This window comes from Corythoichthys intestinalis, chromosome 12 (genome assembly GCF_030265065.1).
Source record: "Corythoichthys intestinalis isolate RoL2023-P3 chromosome 12, ASM3026506v1, whole genome shotgun sequence".
NCBI lineage: Eukaryota > Metazoa > Chordata > Actinopteri > Syngnathiformes > Syngnathidae > Corythoichthys > Corythoichthys intestinalis.
In genome coordinates, this window is record NC_080406.1 from 44,422,285 (window position 1) to 44,443,874 (window position 21,590).

General features: G+C 40.1%; 1 protein-coding gene across 2 annotated transcripts in view; it reads right to left on the minus strand.

Annotated features, from left to right (window-relative positions):
- LOC130927534 (E3 SUMO-protein ligase RanBP2-like) overlaps positions 1 to 21,590 on the minus strand; it is a 58,117-nt gene that overhangs the window by 15,960 nt on the left and 20,567 nt on the right. The window contains exons 17-24 of one of the 2 annotated variants that reach the window (XM_057853443.1): positions 21,489 to 21,572; positions 21,182 to 21,323; positions 20,974 to 21,056; positions 16,638 to 20,898; positions 12,107 to 12,268; positions 10,276 to 10,362; positions 10,024 to 10,199; positions 9,700 to 9,901 (exon numbers count right to left, since the gene is read on the minus strand). In XM_057853443.1, coding sequence (XP_057709426.1) covers positions 9,700 to 9,901; positions 10,024 to 10,199; positions 10,276 to 10,362; positions 12,107 to 12,268; positions 16,638 to 20,898; positions 20,974 to 21,056; positions 21,182 to 21,323; positions 21,489 to 21,572 — 5,197 coding nt within the window. Of the gene's footprint in view, positions 1 to 9,699; positions 9,902 to 10,023; positions 10,200 to 10,275; positions 10,363 to 12,106; positions 12,269 to 16,637; positions 20,899 to 20,973; positions 21,069 to 21,181; positions 21,324 to 21,488; positions 21,573 to 21,590 lie in introns of both variants that reach the window. The other variant, XM_057853442.1, reaches the window with a different exon arrangement.

The following is a 21,590-nucleotide window of genomic DNA, read 5'->3' on the forward strand; positions in this document are numbered from 1 at the left end:
AAAAGTCTAATTTGAATATTCCATATCACATAGTTAGAGGCTTGAATAAGTCGTTAAGTCATAACAACCGATTTTTTTATGCATGCCCAGTTTTTACACATTTGCAGTTTTCTCATTTACACTAAACTCTTGTGATTTTGTCCAAAAAATGGCTTTTCCTTTGAAGTGTGATAACTAAGTCATTTCTGAATATTTTTTCACTTTCAACCACTCAAAATGTTCAGTGGCATCAGACCTATCTACACATATATAGTTTTTTATTTTTTTTATTTTTCAATGCCCCCTATGGACAATAATAGCAGCATTATCCGAATAGCAAAACTAACTATGCTGTATATATATATAAAAAACAAAAGTCTAATTTGAATATTCCATATCACATAGTTAGAGGCTTGAATAAGTCGTTAAGTCATAACAACCGATTTTTTTATGCATGCCCAGTTTTTACACATTTGCAGTTTTCTCATTTACACTAAACTCTTGTGATTTTGTCCAAAAAATGGCTTTTCCTTTGAAGTGTGATAACTAAGTCATTTCTGCATATTTTTTCACTTTCAACCACTCAAAATCTTCAGTGGCATCAGACCTATCTACACATATATAGTTTTTTATTTTTTTTATTTTTCAATGCCCCCTATGGACAATAATAGCAGCATTATCCGAATAGCAAAACTAACTATGCTGTATATATATAAAAAACAAAAGTCTAATTTGAATACTTATTCCATATCACATAGTTAGAGGCTTGAATAAGTCGTTAAGTCATAACAACCGATTTTTTTATGCATGCCCAGTTTTTACACATTTGCAGTTTTCTCATTTACACTAAACTCTTGTGATTTTGTCCAAAAAATGGCTTTTCCTTTGAAGTGTGATAACTAAGTCATTTCTGAATATTTTTTCACTTTCAACCACTCAAAATGTTCAGTGGCATCAGACCTATCTACACATATATAGTTTTTTATTTTTTTTATTTTTCAATGCCCCCTATGGACAATAATAGCAGCATTATCCGAATAGCAAAACTAACTATGCTGTATATATATATAAAAAACAAAAGTCTAATTTGAATATTCCATATCACATAGTTAGAGGCTTGAATAAGTCGTTAAGTCATAACAACCGATTTTTTTATGCATGCCCAGTTTTTACACATTTGCAGTTTTCTCATTTACACTAAACTCTTGTGATTTTGTCCAAAAAATGGCTTTTCCTTTGAAGTGTAATAACTAAGTCATTTCTGAATATTTTTTCACTTTCAACCACTCAAAATCTTCAGTGGCATCAGACCTATCTACACATATATAGTTTTTTAATTTTTTTTATATTTTTTAATGCCCCCTATGGACAATAATAGCAGCATTATCCTAATAGCAAAACTAACTATGCTATATATATATATATAAAAAACAAAAGTCTAATTTGAATATTCCATATCACATAGTTAGAGGCTTGAATAAGTCCACAAGTCGTAACAACCAATTTTTTATGCACACCCACTTTTTACACAATTGCAGTTTTCTCATTTACATTCAACTCTTGTGATTTTGTCCAAAAAATGGCTTTTCCTTTGAAGTGTGATAACTAAGTTATTTCTGAATATTTTTTCCACTTTCAACCACTCACAATGTTCAGTGGCATCAGACCTATCTAAACATAATAGTTTTTTTGTTTTTTGTTTTGGCCCCCTATGGACAATAATAGCAGCATTATCCTAATAGTAAAACTAACTATGCTATATAGGCTATATATAAATCAAACTAAAATATTTTATATTACATAATTACATCATTGGATAAGTAAAAGTCGTAACAGTAGATTTTTTTTTTAAGAACAAGACTGTGACAACGTGACAATAACTGATTTGATGATAGAATTTATGTTAACAATTTTACAAAACATACATACAATATAACAGTTAACATAATAACAATATACACAATTCATGATGTGCACTTTGAGATTTGTTGTTCAAATGTAAAGTGCGTTATAAATAAAATGTATTATTATTTATTATTATGTTCGAAGCGGCTTTGTGCAAAGGCCACATTGTTTGCGCTTGGACGGGGGTCCAGCTCGCTGCTCAACCAAGCCTTCGGCAGAAGGCGGTGGTTCCCGTTTTAGGACTTCTGGCCGAATTAGAGCCTTGCCAAGTTCCTCAAGAAATAGTCGGCGCTTGTAGCTTTTCTTCACGTTCCACTCAGGGTAGATCTCCGTGAACAGCACAAACGAGGGTAGATCTCCGTGAACAGCACAAACGCGCTGCATGACGAAATGTCCGGCATGTGAAAAAACTCACACATTGGCCACCTGAGTGCGCGCCGGCGGCAGGAGTATGTGCCACAGGCCTGCAAAGCACAAGCGCACACAACAATAACAGCTTTGATCTTTGATCAGCTTTTACAAGACAAACCTTGATATGCAAAACATTTGCTTACTCACTCTCGTCATTACCTCGATCGCCGTCATTTTCGTCATGCGCCTCAACGTGGTCATGTCCGTGCCCCCGCCTTCTGCTCCCCGCTTTCATCTCATTATGTTGTCAACTATTTCCTAATCCTCGTCATCAAAGCCGTCCTCCTCCGGGATCGAAAGTCCGGAAGAATTTGTTCAATGTCTTCTGGGCTCTCCAAAGAAGCGTCCGAACAAAGGTCGTCGTCGTCGGAATCAGGATTTTCTAACACCATTCGAATCGTGTCCTGCGGTGAAATACTTCTCGCCGCCATCGATCACAGTTGTGTTGGAAGAAATGCAAAATGGTGATCCTCGCGAGAACAGAGACTCCCAAAATGCCCAGAACCAATGAGAGTAAAGAAATTCAAACACCCAACCAATAAGAGTTGAAATTCAAACGACAACAATAAACACGTGTTTTTTTGTTTTGGTTTTTATGCATTTCCGGGAAGTACCTTTTTATTGTCTTGTGCAAACGTGCAAAATTGCAAATACGCATGCCCAAATAGACTGAAAGTGAGCTCAGACAACATTATCACCAATTTTTTTGTAAAGCCAACCGTCTTTATTGCATTAATTTTTGACCGATCTAAAGCTAGCGTCGCAAGCAAATTCATGTATTGGCCTATGGCTCCATCTAGTGACTTCTGGGTGTCAACACAAAAATTTTTTTATCTGCATGTTTTTGACTCGCCAAAGAAGCGATTGCATCAATAATCACGGAAAATGCATTATAAAACATCAGGTTTACAGCATATTAAAAATCATGATTTATAATGGGAGTCAATGAGCCAAAAAATGGCAAAATAACAAGAGTTTAGTGCAAATCTTCCCAGCCTGTTTGCAATAAGTTAGAAATTGCCTGATGGTGCCATTTCGAACTTCTACATGATTTAGTATCCTGCAGGAAATATCAGCTCCCTAGTGTATTTTTTCAAATGCTTTTTTTCCTTTTAAACACAGAAAAAAACGAAAAAAGCCAAAAAATGGACAAATAACACCCAGGGGTTAAGGATGTAAACAATGTTGACCCTTACGAGCAAGCCGAACACAAATGGAATAAAGATGTCGACAAGCTTCCACCACTACGCGAAATGGACATCGTGCTGTATTTAGTGTTTGGTGTAAGTTACTACACTCATCAGCAATTCCGAAACTACAAATCGCTACAAAGCTACGAACAGTTTTGCTGCGGATGGGTGCAGGACCTGCACATTATGACTGTAGCAAACGACAACAACATCGTTCTTGCAAAGGTATATGCAATGTGTGTTTACATTTCATTGTCATGAACATCTGAATTTGTGCTGTGCTGAGCTGTGATAGTTAAGTGACAAATCAATGCTGTGTTTTAGAAAACAGATTTGTTGCAGACAATGTAGCCCGCGTACAAATACTTTGCCACTATCTCACGGCAACATGTTACAGCTTTTTCATTTAGAAACGACAGGAATTATATCTTATGAAGACAATGCACATGTATTAGGCATGTGCCGGTATGATATTTTGACGGTACGATAACCGTGAGCGAAAATACCGCGGTTTCATGGTATCACGGTATTGCAATTATAGCTCCAAAAAATTTTGAGATGTATGGGTTAAATTTTTCCATTGAACAGGATTTTTTTTTTCCAGACAATAGTTGCAAATTGCAACATGAATATATTGTTAAAATAAATAAATTATCAATTCAAAAAATATTTTAAATAAAATTAAACTAAATATTGCTCAAGATTAGAGCAAGAACAAAATTATTTCTATAAAAAAGTAAAAACACTTCTGAATAAATTTTTAAAAAAATTTATACTGCATGACTTTTTTGGAGGGTGGAAAAGCTTAATTGAAGTTTTGCCATTTTCAGCCACTCTGTCAACTCTAGTCTACATGATGTCATGCCTTTGTGTTAAAAAGAACAAAGAATTCATAAGTTAGTTAAAAATGTATAAGTTAGTTAAAATGTCAAAAGTGTTGTGGAAAGGTCTCATCTAAAAAATAAAATAAAATAAAAACATTGGGAGTGAGACCTCCCCTTGATCCAGCGAACGTGGATTTGTGCTTAGGGCAAGATCACCTTTCCCCAATTAGCGATCTTTGACGCTATCACTTTTTCCCCTTCATTCGAGCGAATCAAGCTTGTTTTCTCACTCTGCGGCTGTCACACTCAACGAAGTTGCTCTCCCAGGTAAGCCTAGGCTAACAATCATCTTTGTAAGCTTTTAGTTAGTTTGTATATTGAATTTGTAAGGGAAACGTGTGTTTTGTTTTTGGCGAACTTTTTCCATGGTGCTAATCTGTTGAAGCTACTCACATGGAAACATCTAATTATACAACATTTTAAATGTATTCATTTTGTATATTACACTTACCACGATTTGAGAGCTCAATAAATTGAAGAACAGCACGCCTTATGTTTGGAGAATTTGTTTTTGGGTTAGCTGGCTGGCTAGCCGATAGCGTCACTTTCACACACAGCAACAAACGGGAGGGGGTGAGCGCTGCTGCGCCAAGCCGCTTCTGGCTGCATTTTTGACACAAGGAAAATAGCGAATACCGTACTACGGTCTGACGGAAAATTTTAGTGGTTTTGAAACCGCTACGTTTTCACACCACGGTAAACCGCGAAACCGGTAACCAGCACATGCCTAACATGTATGCATGCTAGTTGTTTAGCTGTAGCTATAGCTAACAACAGGCCAATTTAGGGCATAAAGTTACCGAAATTTGCGTAGACAAACGAAATTAACTTACCGGAGTGGAAGTGCATAGAGCAAACTCTGTGTGTAACTGGAGAATCAAACGTTATGCCCTTCCTTCTGATCGAGGTCACCCATGCCATTCTTCGACGTTTGGTAAGTTCAGATATGAGCTTTCCCTTGCCTTTTCTCCATGTAGGGATCCGGAAGAAACTCAATGGGGTTCTGTCGAGCTGTACATTCTCCTTTCTATTTGATCGGTTGTTGCAATTCTTTACCGAATAATAATTTCCAATCATTTTTAAAGAGCAACCTGAGTCGAAATGCCTCACTGTTTATGTTTCCCGGTGTTCTGACACCGAACTTCCTGCTTCCAACATGGCGATAGGGGCGGAAACCTCGCAGTGCCACATCATACGCTCGAGCCTAATAGCTAGTGTTACCCCCTTTGGCTGAAATAACTTCAGTGAGACACATTTTGTAGCCATCTACCAGTCTTTGACATCGGTCTGAAGAAAGCTCGCCACACTCCTCAACGCAGAATACTTTCAGCTGTGAGATGTTTTGAGGGGGTTCTTGCAAGTACAGCTCGTTTCAAGTCACCCCACAGCCTCTCAATGGGATTAAGATCTGGGCTTTGACTGCCATTTCAGGACTCCCCATTTCTTTTCAGCCAGTCCTTGGTGGATTTACTGGGATATTTTGGGTCATTGTTATGTTGCAGGGTCCAGTTTTGCTTCAGCTTTAATTTTTTGACAGATGATCTAACATGTTCCTCAAGCACCATCTGATACAAAATAGAATTCATGGTGAATTTTATGATGGTCAGCTGGACAGGTGGTGCTGCAGCAAAGCATCCGAAAACCATGACACCACCCCCTGAATGCTTCACAGCTGGTATGAGGTTCTTTTCCTGGAATGCTATATTGGGTTTACACCAGTGGTCGCGTTAACCGAATATTTTCCGCCGTTGACCGGTTTTTTAAAACGGTGACGGAAAAAAATGAAGTCCATCTGTCATTTTGACAGGTTGCAATTCACACCCCAGACCACAGGGTGGCGAGTGAGCATATTAATTAGCTATTGTCTCTCTTGATGCATGACGTCGTTGGCCTTACTCGGAAAAATGTCAAGGCAACTGAGTGTTTGCCTTGCACGGCCAGACTGTTCTCCCTGTATTTTTCAAACACAGAGAAAAGTCTGGGACCCAGCGCATTAACGGCCTCTCGAGTAGGTACAAAATCAATCGACAAATCAGATTTGTTTATTTGCGTGACGTGTTCTTCACGAGCAACGTCACTCTTGCGCGCCGAAAGTCGTCCCTACATCAACACGGATGGCGAACGGGAGAGCCGAGAATATGTTCCAATCCGCGGTAAATTCAGTTTTAAATGAGCTAAAACACATCGACACGAGTCACTGACAACAGTCTGTCTCGCGCTAGCCATGTTGAATTAACTCCGCTCTCCTCGTATGTTTACTTCCGCGCGCAAGTCCCTCGTCCTGCCCTCGTCGCTTTGCTAACGGCACGTCTGCCCGTTGCTGATTGGCGCACTCCGCTGTCTGTTTGCCTCTTGTTAAGCTTGTTCGGAGAGAATATTAATTAAAAATGAATGAAAACTAAATACTATTGAATGTGCCCTTATTATCATTTTAGAAATGTAAGTGACGGGTAAAAATAGATTATGACCGGATTTTTATGACACTGTCAGTCAAAATGACAGACAACGAAAAAGTCTAGCGCAACCTCTGGTTTACACCAAACATGTCCTCTATTCTGGTGTCCAAATAGTTCAGTTTTAGACTCATCTGTCCAAAGAACATTATTCCGGAAGTCCTGGTCTTTGTCTACATTCGCTCTGGCAAACTTCAGTCCGGCCTTCATGTTCTTCTTGGAGAGCAAACGTTTCCTCCTTGCATACCTTCCATGTAGGTTAAACTTTTGAACTGGACACATCAACAGTAGCAAGAGCCTGCAGTAGTTCCCGTGATGACATTTTAGGGTTTTGGGAGACTTTTTTTAAAATCTTGCGGTCTTCTCCCGGGTGAACTTGCTTGGACGGCCAAGCCTGGGCATGTTGGCAGTTGTTTTGAATGTACTTCACTTGTAGAATATTTTCTGGACAGTGGAATGGCTGATTTTATATTCTTTTGAGATCTTTTGAAATCCGTTACCAGACTCATAAGCGTCTACAATTTTCTTTCTGAAGGCCACAGAGAGCTCCTTTGATCTCACCATGGTGTTTTCTCTCACTTCAACAGTCAGGAGCACACCGAACTAAATGTAAGGTTTAAATAAGGCAAACCTCCTTTAAAACACTGGGTAAGAATATTTTGATCACGTGCACATGATGTGTTACACTTGTGTGATTTTAGCCATTTTAAAGCAGAAATGTGAAGTAATTTCATAACATGCCAAATAGGGTCACAATTAATGTAATTACACATTGTCCAACAAATAAAGCATTAAAAAATAATTTATATGTTGTATATTTGACAAAATAGTTGCGTTTCCGAAGTTCGAGCCTGAAAGGGGACGAACCCGGAATTGATACGTCACACCGGGAACAGCAATGGCAGCGCTCCATACATACGGCCGCCATACAAAGCCCTTCAAACATTGATTCAAACAGCGATATAAGCGATATATCGAGCGCAAGGGAGGAGATCCAAGTTTTTGAAGAGTTGGAGGAAGAAGAGGAGGTTGGAATTTTATGTTGGACCTAACATGTATTAGCCAGACGCTAATCAGGATGCAAACAATGTGCCTAGACTACCTGACATGGAATGGATACCAGACCCATCGAGATTACAAGATTGGTAAGATGTAGGCTGTTATTATTTTCATGATTTGAAGATGCAGGCATTTGCACATAATTTTATGTTTTTGTCTATCTGATGACATTGTAAAAAAATTAAATCAGACCTCATGTTCATTTTGGCAGATCCGGCAGCTCTCGTGCATATAAAGTAATAATATAAAAACGTTGGGGGGAAAGAAGGAGATGAGTCGTTTATGGCTTTCTCCACTTTATTGTGGCAACAATAGGAAAACAAAATAATAGCGGACTGCCGCCACATTCGACCGCGTCCTCGCCTCCTACTACTCCAGCGTCTCTTAAACGGATCGTGCATAGTGTCTTGTGATGAGCTTTTTGTTTACAAATGAGCTAACAGTAAGAACACAGCTCGGGGCTCTCGTGAGGAAGTGGCGTCTAATGGCGTGAGGAAATGTAGTTTTTTCACACAAGTGAACAGATTACAAAGCACCACTTCAGTGTTGTCCAGAGACTACATTTCCCATGATTCACTGCGTGACCTGCGCGCTCGCTGATTCGCTGCCAGACATTAGAAGCAACACGCTTGTTGTTGTCACCTGTCAGCGGCTCTCATACGTAAAACACAAACTAGAATGCTATCAAGCGATTACCGTGAAAGAAACGCCGAATCGTACAAATGCAATGCAATGATTGAAGCATGAAGGTGGAAATTCATAATACAAATACAAATAAATGTGCACAAACTCACCGGCGGTGTGTGTCTCTTACGGCTACGTGACAGTGAATTACCGCGACGCCGACCCACTTATATGCACATCCACACCCCTTTCCCGATTGACAGTGGATTAACCCTTTCGGACAAGATCAAAGATGACGCACAATTTAAACACGGTTAACCTAGCGAACGCAACAACAACTATGATCGGGGATTGCAACGAGTTAACTTTTGGCTAAAGTTGCTAGCTTACACTGTTCATTCCACAACAGTTGGCAGCTCTGCTTTGACAAAGTCATCAGTCATCTATCCAAAAATCACACTTAATTTTTGGCAAATCCTTGATCATAAGCAGACCGGTTAAGGAAGCAGGCATCTTCGAAGTGTTTGCAGCAGAGAACACTACTCGATGATGGCGTGAAATTCATTCGCTTCGTGCGAACGAAAGATGTCCATTTACGTGCCCTGCTATCCTTTGGCCACTCATACAACTTTTCGTTTGAGTGAGAACAAAACATCGCCACACACCGCCGTGGCATCTTACCGAGAAGCAATGCAAAAAACAATACTGTTCTATGGCGGACTTCCCCCGCACTTCTAGGTGTGACGTAATTTCCGAAGATTTCCGAAGATTGCCGAAGAAAAGCATTTTCGTTGTCAAGGGCGTTGCTATGGGTTAAACAAAGAATCTGGAAGGGTTGCCTTAAAAAAATAACGAAAATATGCTTATAACTGTTTAGCCATTGATATTATTCAAAAACATGGTTGGCCAACCTTACTTCACATTTCCGCTTTAAGTGGGATTTAATGTGGGGGTGTCCTAATTTATTCCTTAACAGAAATTGCCTTCATTTAAAATTACATTTTATAGAAAGTTATTAAAAAAAAAAATCTGTTTTAATTGTTTAGTTCTACTACTTGAATCCCTCAAGATTGTTAAAAGTGATATTAAAAATCCATATGACCAAATATGTTAGAAAACACACAGGCTTCCATAGGGTGTCCTTATTTTTTCACATGGCTGTCAGGCACGTCTTATCAAAATACGCATATATACCTGTACTTGTAACAGCAGGGGCAGCAGAGGTCTCAGGCTTGGTGCTTGTTTTAGTTGAGAGGTTGATCGGAGAGCTGCTGCTTCTACTGCTGGGAACTAAGGCGCCTCCCTCAGTCCTGGACTTGCAGCTTGGGGAGGACTCCGATGCCAACCCTTCAGCAAGGCCACTGGATACCTTCTCAGATGTGTTTAAGTCAGCATCCTACAGTCATAAATGGGGCAATGTCACACGTGTCCATGTTTATGGACAAAAGTCCAAGGTCATACTGTCCGTGATTCTTAGATTTGATCATATACCAATATGATTTTTGACCATTTTCCTACCAGTTCCTGTTGGACCTTGCGGACCTCTGTCTCAAAGTCTGGCGCCTTGTCAGGATCCGGGTCACTGTCAGTAGTGCTCAGGCCACAAAAGAAGGTGGGTGGAAGTTGGAGGCTCTTGGCCTTCTCCTCTTCCTCGGGTGTTGCCTTTCTTTCCCAGACTACGTGGCAATCGGGATCTGGAGATCGGGCGCAAGCTCGAAATGTCAGTGAAATGAAAGCGCAATAAAAAGTACTGACTCACAATTCTCATACCATTAGCAGATCCAGTGTCTTTTCTTTCAAGTGCATCGGGGTAGAGTTTTCCATTCAAAGCTTTCACGGCTGACTCATAGTCCTCATCTACACAAAACGTTTTAGAACTGAAACAACCTCAAGATTGAACAATGAATTTTTGGCTACATTTCAAGCAGATGCTATTTCAGTATTTAAGTACATCGTAAAACTAATAATCACTAGTATACTGTGCTAATCATCAACCCTAAGACATATACTGACAGCAGTTATGCAAGGGCAATATTGTTTATGTGTAGCGCTGGGCATCGAGCTCCGATGGGATCCGGGACTAACACTCAGATTCGCCCGGAACTGTTCGAATTTTTTTAATTTCGATTCCACGTTTCAATGCCCTGATCGCAGACCGGAAAAAATAGCTGCCGAACACCACGGAGAAGCCACAGTCTGTCTGTGCATTGAAACTTGATTTTAATTGTAGACACTGTGCAGCGGCGCTCAAAAGTTTGGCTAAACTTCACAAACAAACATGACCAGTCAACTGGTGGCCCCGCGACCCAACCCCGGATTAAGCGGTAAATGATGGATGGATGGAATAGTACGAGAATAAGTTTTATTATTACGTCGGGCGAATGTAGCTATAGGAGCAGCTACATACTTTACGTAGCACATTGCCACCGCCGTTAAAATCAACGGTATTAAAAGCATCTTTCGTTTTACTATCAGTTTTACAAATAAGGAAAACATTATTTTGCCTCATCTACATTATAATAATCAAGAATTTATACTTATGCTAATCGTCGTAACTCCAAGCTAAGGTACATGTATGTAAAGTGCAGAGCAGCTCACAGCTACCTTACTCTGACGTAATATTTGCGTTTTTTTCTCATAGCAATAGTACAACTAATCTCGTAGTCCTTTAAAAAAAAAAAAAAAAAAAAAAAAAAAAAAAAAAAAAAAAAAATTAAATTGGCCATAATACTTCTTCGTATCAACGTGCATCATTAAGTTTTTTTCACGTACTTCACTACAGTGATACGTGACATTTATTTATCTACACTGCTGTGAGCACCAGCCACCAGCTGTTTTGTCTGAGAAGGACCCTGCTGCATGGTGGTGGAATGAAAGGAAGACTTATCCTTTGCTGTCAGATCTCGCTTTCTCATATTTGTGTGTTCAAGCCTCATTCACGGCCAGTGAACGTGTGTTCTCCACTGCTGGAGACACCATCTTTCCAGTACGTTCACGCTTACTGCCTGAAAAGGCAGATATGATCATTTTCCTCAACAAAAATGGTTTTTGATTTTATACTGTACCCGCTGCTAATCTGAACTGTTTTTTTGTTTGTTTGATATTCTGCACCAGGTTAGACCATTAGTGGGAGCTCAATAACATGTAAAAATGCCTGCAGCATAAGACACTCTAAAACATAGGCAAATGAATATGTGTGAATGTTTTCTCGTTGAGCTTTTGAAAAATAAACATCTTTGCGAAAGTGCACTCTTGTGGAAAGAAACTTCATCATGTTCAAGTTCAAAGACTGATATTTATAAACAAGTTAAAAATAGCCCTGTGAGAAATTCATAGCAAAGTTAATTGAAAGTTCATATAATTTAAAAACAATTGAGAAGTTAAGAAACTAATATAAACGAGGCAATTCTTTTTTACCCTCCCTATTAGCAGAATCGTTTGGAATTGGAATCGAAACGTGAAATCTGAATCGTAACCGTTCAAATTCAAACGATGCCCAACCATATTTATGTGTTCTACAGATAAGCATTATTTCTATTTTTAAGCTTTTGTCTGCATCATTGTTCAAATCTTGCTGTCCAAACTGACGCTGCGGTCTCACCGTCAGATTGATTGTCACTGATGTAGCCTGGTTCATTCTGGTAGCAGAAAAAGGTTAGAGGCAGCAGTAATTTCCTGGCTAAAGCAGCTTGCTCAGCAGTGGGTTCCCTGACATACACTATCTCCACCTCCGAATCCTCATCTGACCCACTACTGTTCAGTCCTGTGACAGACAAATTGAAGGAAAAATATATTAGTGATTGACATTATACGGAAATAAATCTGACTACAATTGACAAACAGTTGTTAGTTTTGCACACACAAATATGCACAGGAAAAATCACATGCCTCCAAACTCATGTGAGACTTATACGAGGATAACGTATGCACTGTATGCATACATGCCAGCAGAGTGGTTCTTATCAGGGACAGAGTACTCAAGAGTGTGAAATACTTTACCGTAACTCTGGAACTAATATCTGGAACTATAACTTAGCCTTATCTGGCACTTCCATTGCAAAAGCCACACAAGCCTGTGAATTCTATTTTGCACCATTGCTTGTCTTACAGGTACTGCACTGTAGTTTGAAGAAATAGGCACTGAGCTCATTGTTTAAAGAGCATTGTCTTTAAATAAAATCATTGCGCTTCATGCTCTTGCTGATAAGTATTTGAAGTGCCTAAATTCCAAACGGATTAGTGTTGACTACAATTGTACGTACAATGAATGAATTCAATCTGTCTGAAGAAATTAGGATGCTATGTTAAAACATTTCAAAATCTCAGTTAAATTTACTTGGGAAACGTAAATGATTATAAATAACATGCAAATTAGTTGCATTTCCCCCCAGTCTTTGCATCCAGGTTATTTTTTCCCCAAATAGTATCTACAATCCAGGTGACAGTTTAAAAGTGTTAAGGCAAACCATGGCCATTAAAGTAGCTAGACTTTCAAACAGAGTGCTGAAATGGCTTTGTCTTAACTTTTAAAAGGCTAAAATCCATTTCTAAAGAATGATGGGTTAACATGTACTAAGTGAAGAGGCCATTACCATTTAAGAAGTGGCCAAAAATTGTGGGGAAAGTCCAAATCATTGTTTTCATTTACTAATGGTGAAGTACAGTAATAACTCAGTCTGTAATTTTCTAGTCAAGAAAGCATATAGGGTACCAATCTTTCATGAAAAAAAAAAAAACTTCAAAACATTTGTAATTAGGGATGTCCCTGATCCGATCACGTGATCAAAAACTGGGCCATTATTTAGAGGATTGGAATCGGGTGAAAAGGATTGGGTTTTTAATTTTAATTTAAAAAAGCCAAAATAATGTAGGAATACAATGGCTTTGCCAAAATATTTACGTTTTATACTCTGTAACACTCCCGGAAAAAGTGGAAGAGAAACTACTGGAACATGTTCGGAACCTTTGTTCAAATAATAACCCCCCCCCCCCCCCCACACACACACACAAAATACCGGTACATATTATATATATGGCGGAAAACACTCAGGTGACTTGAAGTTCCGCTCTGAGACCCCCAATTTGGCCAAATTTCAAAATTGTCCTATAGAGCCTACCCACGTACCACGTGCTCGCTGTATGGTTCTGCCCACTTGTCCGTCATTTTGACTCTGTATTAGCATTGTTTTCAATTGATGGCGGAATTTAAAATGCATTTCATGGAAGACCCGGTGCTTTCTGATGCCGCAAACTCACTGGATCTGTTGCATAAAAGGCGTTATGAGGAAAAGCTTCGTTCTATACAGTCGCCAGATCCATATTTGATGCCTAAATCGATCATTTTTGACCGGCTGCCTTCGCCGTCTCTGCCTGACCCTGATATTTACAACTTTCTTGTCCACACAAAATCAGCCTATTCTCACGAAAGTTTGAAAAACTTTAAGAGCTTCGAGGCTTATAAATGCTACGTTGCTGGTTGGGTGAAACAGGTCCTCGTACACGAAAATTCGGCAGGAATCTTGTGCTCGGAAGGTGAGTTACGAAATTTTCAATTCAAAATCTTTTGTTCTTGCTAACATCCACTGTCAAGTCTAATGTATTTCGTGTCATTTGTCAATGGAGCTAGGGCTTTTAATGTTTATATGGTTTAGCGATAGCACTCTGACTACATACATACGTGTATGTTGTCGGCGATTAGCCTAGCAATGATCTTAATTGTGGTTATTTGTCAGCCCCGTAGACGAGGCCAGTTTCTTTCACTTGGTACCAGCTAAATATTATTCAAAAAATAACGATGGTGGAAGAAAGGGAAGTCACAAACATCTTGAATTTGAAACTATGTCGTACTACGTCGTATGTTGTCGGCGATTAGCCTAGCAATGATCTTAATTGTGGTTGTCAGGCCAAAACCCTCTAAATATATATTAAATGCATCTTACCGGATATAAAATGACTAATACATAGTCTGTGGTGATTTTTTGGTGTCCAGTTTTCACGTCGAATTGCAGCCGTCCATTTCGCTCTCCTCTTTGGATCCCTCGGAATACGGTAAAACTTCTAGTCTCTCCTTCCATCTTCTCTGTTAGTGCAACCAACAGCCACACACGCCTTCACCATTTTGATTATTAATGTTAAGGAGCAGAAAAACACGCCGTAAATAGGAGAAATGTACGTAGCCGTAACAGGTTAACACTATGTTTTGACGGACAAGTGGGCGGAACCATACAGCGAGCACGTGGTACGTGGGTAGGCTCTATATGAATGTGTGATAAATCATTGGAAAGCTTAAAATCTCAATTTTCTGGGGGAAGAAAAAATTTGAACAAGAGGGCATTTAAAAAAAAAAAAAATTTTTAAACAGCAAAACCCTAACTGGAGGCGAGAGCACGCGAGAGCAGAATTACAGACGCCACGACTTTAACGAGATATTATCGCGTACCTGCCTTGTTTCGACCCAAAAACTCCACGTAGCATGTATCACTGAGTGTCAAGACACAGCTGTGAAGGGCCACAGCTGGATGGGGAGATTTTATGGGTGAAAAAATGTAATAGGATCGCGATGCAGAAATCGCAGACATCAAGGAGTGGTCGAGATTTTCTTTGTCATATATTTACCTTTTTAAATGTTTTTTTTTCTTTCTTTTTTTTTGTTTGGATCAATTATTTATCACCTAACATATCAGAGAACATCGGACAGTAACAAAAAAAATACAATTGAGCGATAGTTATGAGGTATATTATCCGTGACTTTTTTACAGAAGTCATTTTTTTCATTGTGAAGTAATTAAAAGTTTAAAATATGCTAGTGAATAATTTTTTAAAGTATATGAGACATTAATTAATGATTCTAAGCTACAAACGACAGTCATTTTGAACAAGAAATATAATTACCGTAATTTCCCGAATATAACGCGCACTTTTTTCCCCCAAAATGAACTTGTAAAAACATGGTGCGCATTATAAACGGGTAAATGGATGGAGACAGAAATATATATATATATATATATAAACCGATTTATTTTAATTGACACGGCCACGTTGTGTTGAAGAAACGTATGCGGCGACCCGTTGCCGCCCATTACTTACGTGACGTATTCTCATTTGTTTCGGTAATACTTCACTCTAATCGGCCGAATGATTTCGTCCGTGTTAAAGTCTGCTTTTTTCACTCTTCGTAAAGCATATTAATCTAATTTCTTGAACTCATTTGAGTCAACATTTATTGCAGCTCAAGCAACTCGGACCATAACAAACGTAACAACACACTTCCTGTGTGTGTCCGTCGGGAAACTCCAACCCAAATAACAATAGTTCCTATTGTTACTGTCATGTTGACAGCGATGAGCTCTCTCGGATTTCCGACTTACGTTCTCACTTTCATTTTACCGTATCAATCCATGGAAGAAACATTTATTCATCATGATGAAACAAGCAAGTTATACAGCAGCCTTTAAAAGAAAAGTCACATCGGTTTTGTTTTCTCCTAGATTCTGGTAAGTTGGAGAAGTTGTCAAATCATATTACCGTAAATATTGTCAATTTATGGTAATGTTTTGAACTACCAATGTGCTATGCTTGTGCTGTGTTTCACCAGTCAGTGAAATGACATTTCTGTATCTGTACACGAGCTTTGTTTTCTTGTATTCTTCTATTTATTGGTGCTAAAATTAGGGTGCGCGTTATCAACGGGTACAATAATTTCCCCTAGATTTACAAGTAAATTTGGGGTGCACATTATACACGGGTGCACCTTATATTCGGGAAATTACGTTACCTTCGTTCTATGGCTGGGTTGAAACAAGCGGTTGAGCGACGTCTGTAAACAGGGGTTTTCAGGGTAAAACGGACAAATTAAAAATAGTTTGGGGGTTTAATGCGCCATGAATCCTGCGATGGCAACATATAGACATTTTGTTTTATCAAACATAACAGTTGTTTTGGCTTAAAATAAAGCAGTTTCTTTATAAGAGGATTGCAAGAGCAGAAACTGCTTTTTCAGTCTTGTCTGTCTTTTCCGCCATATATATATATATATATATCGGGACTCGGTATTGTCAGATTCTCAAAATCAGGTGACATATGCAATCGGGACATCCCTATTTGAAACATGTACATTTTTTGACTTAGCTTACCTTTCTGTGGAATTTTGAATGCCGGTGGTACAGAAGAGCCCATATTAGGCTGTGGAGAATCTTTAGCTTTCAGAATGGTTTCACAGTCACCACTGTCAGAGTTAGCTTTTGGACTGCCAAATATCTTCTGAAGACTGTCAGAGCTGAACACAAACTTGGGGGGCGACATCACTGACTGGGCAGGCTTGACTGCACCGTGAGACCCGGGTGATTTACTATCCATGAAAAGTTCCGTACGTTCCTTTGTGGTCTCCTCCAACACAGCAATTGCCGCTTTTCCACAGACAGTTGAAGCAGTTTTTGAAGAGTCTCCACTGTCCTGAGAAATGACGGTTGTCACAGGGGTCATCAGTTCCAGTTTCTCCTGCGCAATTTTGGCCTCATCAAAGACCTGCTTAAATGTGTTTGCAGTTTCCTGCAATTTGAACCTCACAGCCAGCTGCTCTACTTTACCCTCGCCTTCTTCTGCAAAGTCCAGTGCACTCCACACCCAAGCTTTCTCTGCACCCTTCATTGGTTCTAGCTTCATGGCTGCTGTAATCCATTGGTTAGCACAGATCTTGAGTACCTGGTCTCGCCTCATAATTAACCTCACCCGTTTTGTGCTATAATTTTGGGATATTTTGAGCTCTCCAATTCCTCTCTCCTTCCACTGACTCGTTTCTTTATCGTACCGATACAGTTTGGCTCTGTGACAGAAGACTGCTTGTTCATTTTCTTCACCTGTGGAAATCTCTACCAGGTCAGGCAGAGGAACAACAGGCTCAAAGTACAGACCATCCCTCTCCTCATCCTGGGTCACATCTTGCTCATCGTCTGTGCCTACTGAGGATTGGCTACGGTTAAGCTTAGTAGGAGACTTAGCAGGGCTTATGCCAGGTTGGAAGCTGAAACTGAAGCCACCCATGGACTCCCCAAAGCGGAAAAGATTCTTTCTTAGTGGGCTGTTGGCAAGTGGAGCAGCATACACTGTTGAATCAACAGAGTCTTCCAAAGCCTCTTCTCTTAGGTCATAATTATCCCACTCTAAGGTAGGGCCAGTAGTTTCGTTGTGGGGCTTGATTAATAACTTTGAGATAGTTTTGACTTTAGCAGATGCAAGCTGACTGTCGTCGTCACTGATTTTAGTTTTTTCATCTGTTAAAAAAGATTTCATTTCTTTCAAACCAGACTTCATTTCTTCAGCCTTTTGAATCAGATGTGCAGTTTTGCCCGTGTCAACCAGTTTGTGTGGAGTTTGCAGGGGGATGTCCAAGAGAAGTCTCTGACATTCTTCAAACTTAGCCTTGAATTCCTCAGCGAGTTCTGGAGTTTTAAACTTAGCGGCCAACTGCTCAGGTTTGGCATCGCCATCGGAGAAATCATTGGCCATCCAGATCCATGACCTATCGGAGCCTGCAAGAGGTTTGAGATTCATGGTGGTAGTGATCCAGTGGTTGGCACACACCTTTAGAACTTGCTCTCTTCTCATCAGAACCCTAAGTCTGCCATTTGAGTTATTTTTCAATAATTTCAGGATTCCCACCCCCCGTTCTTTCCACTGACTTGCGTTTGCATCAAATCGGAAGAGTTTCACACGCTGGGAATATAGAACCTCCTCATCCTCCTCCCCTGTGACGAGCTCCACTTTCTCAGGCATTTGAACCACTGGTTCAAACTGGATATCATCATTTTCTTCAGTTTTATACATATCATCTTCCCCTTGCTCATTTGTGGTGTTTGTCTTGATGGGCGTTGATGAGAAGACCTGCTCTCCAGCACCAGAGAAACCTTTAAAACCTGGGTCCTTCTGGCCAAATTGAAAGTCTCCAGCAGATGACTTTGCCAGGTCTGCAAAACTAAAGGCATTTGTTTTCCCAGATATTAACGGATTTGACTCAAGCTCTTGATTGACTTCTAGGGGAGTCAAATCATTTTGCTTCACTTTGTGTTTATCAGCAATGCTTTTAAGAAAGCCGGAGGCTGAACCTGTGGCCAACTGGTCAGTTGGAGTTGAGATAGCAGTTTCATCTTTTGCAGGAATTCCAAACGTAAAGCCACCTGAAGGCATGGGCATTGAGAACGAAAATCCAGAAGAGCTTGTTGCAGTTGGAGCAGACTGGGGAGCTTCAAACTTAAAAGACGCAGCAGAAGTTTCAGTTTTTTGGCCAAACTGAAATGAACTACTAGCTCCAAAAGGCGTAGTGAAACCAGTTCCAGTCGGTTGGCCTGATGAAGACTTCACTCCAAAGCTGAAGGTAGAGGGGGAGGCTGATGACGTAGAACTACTTGTACTTTTCGCATTGGGATTTGGCGTCTGGCAGGCTACACATTTAGTGCTGGCAGAGTCATTTCTCACCGAGCAGGTGTCACAATCCCATTGACCATCTTTCTTAGAGAAGAGGGCTTGTAAAGTTGATTTACCCGTCTGACCATCTTTTGTTGCTAAACCTGAAACTGGTACCGTAGATAAACTTACAACGGGAGCTCCCTCTTTTGATTTAGTGCCAAGTTTGGGATTTGTACAGGAAATACAATTCGCCGCATCAGCTTCATTTCTTACATTACATTTACCGCACTCCCACTCATCTGGTTTCTTTGTGAATTGCGTGCCAAAATCAGAACTCACAACAGATTCCGAATTCTTGCTTGCAGACTCACTTTGCTTTACTGTAGTGTCAGCAACTTTAACAGAACTTGTGCCAAACGTAAAAGATGAAGGGGATGAAGTTCCAAAAGCACTAAATCCAGGAAAGGTGGAGCTAGAACTGCTGGTTTTCGAGTCACTTGTCCCAAATTTGAAAGTGTCACTTGTCCCAAATTTGAAAGAAAAGGGACTACCTTTCGTTTCATTTTCAGCCCCTACATCTGATGTCGTAGAGGAATTGGGATTGGCGCTTTGACAAGAAACGCAGCGGACATCCTTTGACTTATTTCGCACATAGCATGCTGCACAATCCCATTCACCTTCTTTTAAACCAAACTTTGCTTTCAAACTTTCAAATGGTTTCGAGGGTGTCGGGCTGTCAGCTTTCTTCTCATCTTGTTTCTCTTTTGAACTCACCACAATGCTTTGAGCTTCTTCAAACTTACTCTTAAACAACAACGCCTCATCGGCTGTTTTGAAGCGAATGGCTAGTTGCTCAGGCTTTGCAGTTTCATCTGCATAATCAACGGCATTCCAAACCCAAGATTTATCAGAACCAGCATTTGATTTTAGTTTCATATCAGTGGTTAAGTAGTGATTAGCACATACCTTGAGGACCTGCTCACGTCTCATTAACAGTCGAACCTTTGCCGTAGTGGTGTGTTTTAGGATTTTAACATTGCCAATGCCCCGTTCCTTCCACTCTTTTGTCTCTGTGTCAAATCTATACAGCTTCGCTCGATTGCAATACAACTCCTCTTCATCTTCCTCCCCTGTTCTCACATCAACCTTCTCGGGAAGGGGTACAATGGGTTCAAAGTGAGGTCCATCATCATCCTCTTCCTCCTCCTCTTCCTCTTCAGCATGTGTGCTATCATTGTCACTATCTGCTGCGTTTTCATCTTCTGGTACAGACTTGGCAATACCAAATGATGGTTTGGTAACATCTCCAAATTTAAATGGTTGCTCCACTTTTCCAAACAGACCCAAAGGACCTGTGCTTTGTGCTGTATTGGCAAATGAGAAGCCGGATGAATTTTTATTGCCAAAAGTAAAAATATTTGTTTGGTTTGTTTTCTCTTGAGGAGCTGGCTTCTCCGGTAAAGTATCGGTTTTAGTTGGGAGATCTGATGTAAGAAGGCCGAGCAAACTTTCACTGTGCTTTGTTTGGGATGCTGAGAAAGTGAAATCTCCATCGTTTGATTTAAAGTTGGAGTTGAATTTAAAGGCAGCTGGCGGTGTTGACTGGGAAACTGTGCTTGCTCCAAATCTAGGGACTTTGGGTACTTCAGGAGGTGCCTGCTGGTTAAAGGAAAGCTTTCCAAGATCCATTGTTTTCCCGTCAATGTTCTTTGGTGGCTGAGCAGAGTTTATAGATGGTTTGGTGAAATAACCGGGTTCTGGAAGAGGGGGGTTTGTAGTTTGGTGAGTAACACTCTGTCCATAATATTCATCACTATATGGGGACAGGAGGCTGGTTGCTTGCGATTCAAATCGAAGAGGGGCAGCAAAGTTCTGTTCTTGAGGAGGATACACACAGGAAGAGGCGCTTTGCATTGGTGGAGTATGGGTCGGTGGCTGATAAGCGTACATATGCTGCTGCGGTGGCATTCGGTTCATACCGTACATTGGACCCTGTGTAAAACAATGAAAAAAGTTTTTCCCAGGATGTCAAGATTATTGAAACAAATGACACAATGCTTAGATTACCTTTGTGGGGGTTGCGTTTGCAGCTGTGCGCAGGAGATACTGAGAGTTGTATGCTGGAGACTGATTGTAGTATCCTGAAGGACCTGTAGTGGAAACTTGAACAGCAATGGCCATACATGAAGAGTATATTTCCACGAACCAGTTTCATGTTAATGTTATCTTTAGACAAACATAAGTAATATTTTTCTGTTCAAAATTGTACACTGACCTGTAAGGGGGGCCCCATGGTAGGACTGCATAGGAGTGAAAGACTCTTGTAGCCCCTCAGCGCCATAACTCTCATGATACATCTTGTGATGGGGGGAGCTCACTTTGGCTGAAGAATTCTGTCTCAAGTCATGGACCTCATTCTGCACCACGAAAAAGACTCATGACTTAATTTGATGCATCGAAAGCTCTTTTTAAATACAAAAAAAATTAACAAATTACATTACAATGTCCTAGACAAAGGAGTCATGTGTATTCAATGTAACTTACATATATTACATTCATTTTAAATAATCTCATAGGCTGACCTTAAGGGCTTCAACTTGCTGACACAGCATTTGGAGAAGACTTTTCTGGTCCTCCACCCAGTGGGGTGGTGTTTTAGGAGAAATCTGAAACATGAATTTAAA